Below are 2,035 nucleotides of genomic sequence, written 5' to 3' on the forward strand. Positions count from 1 at the left end.
AAGAAAGAAAGCCGGACATGGCAGACGTTTACAGGAATATGGAGGCGTGAAGGGGCAAACAATTATCGAACAAGGAATGTCGCTGGAGCCAGCGCTTCCACAAAGAGACTTGCCTTCGTCAGGGCAGTGAGGGCTTTCCTTGGCAACGTCTTGCGCTACTTCTAACGCTTACTGTAATTTGTAAAGCAACGTTTACCGCTGTAAAGTAAAGCCACTTGCTGGCCGGACTAAGACAACTCCCCTTGTTGAAATTGTTGAAAAGTTGGCTCCCGCGACATGCCTTGATCGTCCATATATGCTTAGTCAAAAGAAACGCGGGGGAGGATCTGCACTCAGAAAAGCTAAAGATCAAAGGTTCTGCAAAAGCTGTATTTAAATCGAAAGATAGCATTTCGGGAACCGCGAGGGGAAATGAGGCCCTTCGAGGTAGCGCTCCGGGGCCTCGGCTACGTGAACAGCTGCAGGAAGCGGTGTGCAGCGACCACGGGCGATTTCTCGTGGCCCTCGACGAGCAGGTGCAAGGTGGTGAGCGCTCCCGCGAAGACGACCATGAGGGCCGCCAGGACCTGCGCCGAGTCCAGGAGGCCGGGGTCGACGAAGGCGCTCTCGAGCACCATGGCGCACACTATGTTGGCCACGATGCGCACCAGCAAAATCACCCACGTGTGCTCGCGACGAACCTGCGCAGACGGGGAGTGAAAGGTTTAATATACCCTCCTTCAAAAGAGTATCGACACATTATTTTCGAGCTTGTAGAAGTTGTATACTATACACGCTTCTCACGCGTAAGTGGATGACATTCAGCGAGCATGAAGCTTGGGAAACGCTCATATTTTAATTTGAGACCAAACTTAGTCTCAATTCGGGACATCATGTCGTCGGCATTATCGTAACGTCAAACCACAGAGGAATGTTTGGCGAAGTACTGAAGCAGTGAGTCTGTGCATAATGGTGTCGCTCAATAAAAAAGAAAAACCAAAGTAGTGCTGCGATTTCTTTTAATTCTATTTTTTTTTAGGAGGAAGAGGAGGGGAGGGGGTATAAATCCGCGTTTAGCGGTCACCTGTAATGGAGCTACCCAGTAAAATCACAACGTCATGGCGTATCTCCGCTCCAACTATCGAAACCAAAACCGGTTTGTTGTAAACATAAATAAGCCTGAATAGGTGTTCTTATGGTTGATTGCCTTATAAAATTTTGCAGCTCGATATATTTACTCCATCACCATGGAGTAAAAAGAATAAAACCATGATTTTGCCTCGTTAACCAAATGGCGGAGTAAATAAAGGGAATGACGATATCACTCCATTTACAATAGGCAGTTTGTTAAATGTATTGCCGTAAAATGGAGTGAAAATGTATTTCCTCCGGCGCTGTTTACAATAGACAGTTTACTAGTGTCAAAACCTCGTCCCGTGAAACGGAGTGAAAATGTATTTCCTCCGTGAACTGTCTACAACACGGAGTTTCTTCGAGGGAAAACTTCACGCCATGAAATGGAATAAACATATATTTCCTCCGTGCACTGTTTCCCCCACAAGTTAAGGAGAGCGATACTATACATGGTTCACTCGAGTAATCGTTCTGTCACTGAATGTACATACATCTGCATTGTGTTGTTTTCGTGCGCGTGTGTTGATTAAATATGCGATATGTTCGACTTTTGGCCTTGATGTTATGCGGTATGTACTTTATATTATTGCAAAATGATATATATAATTTCAAATAACATGATCTTATTACGCGTAATTTTCCTCGAATGCTGTGTTTTACTCTATGCGTTGTCTATCATGTAATGTTGTAAGGCTTAAAGATAAAAAATATGCTTCATACAGCTATCGGAACAAACGTTAGTAGTATTTTCTTCGTGAAATCCTCACGTGCGTAGAAATTTTAACAAGAAATACGTAAGCGAGAATGTACTCCTGTAATGTATTCCATTCGCTGATGGCGTCAATAAAAAAACTTCTCTACCATATCGATGTCCCATGCTCTCGCGAACGTGAATGTGCAAATGCTGGCTTTTTATAAGTGC

General features: G+C 44.3%; 1 protein-coding gene across 2 annotated transcripts in view; it reads right to left on the reverse strand.

Annotated features, from left to right (window-relative positions):
- Positions 1 to 350: 350 nt before the first annotated feature.
- LOC135895914 (solute carrier family 35 member G1-like) overlaps positions 351 to 2,035 on the reverse strand; it is a 42,656-nt gene continuing 40,971 nt past the window's right edge. For both annotated transcript variants that reach the window (XM_065424155.1, XM_065424154.1), the window contains one exon: positions 351 to 680. In XM_065424155.1, the coding sequence (XP_065280227.1) occupies positions 447 to 680 (234 nt within the window). In that variant the 3' untranslated portion in view covers positions 351 to 446. The remainder of the gene's footprint in view (positions 681 to 2,035) is intronic.

The sequence above is a fragment of the Dermacentor albipictus genome, chromosome 2, assembly GCF_038994185.2.
Source record: "Dermacentor albipictus isolate Rhodes 1998 colony chromosome 2, USDA_Dalb.pri_finalv2, whole genome shotgun sequence".
Classification (NCBI taxonomy): Eukaryota; Metazoa; Arthropoda; class Arachnida; order Ixodida; family Ixodidae; genus Dermacentor; species Dermacentor albipictus.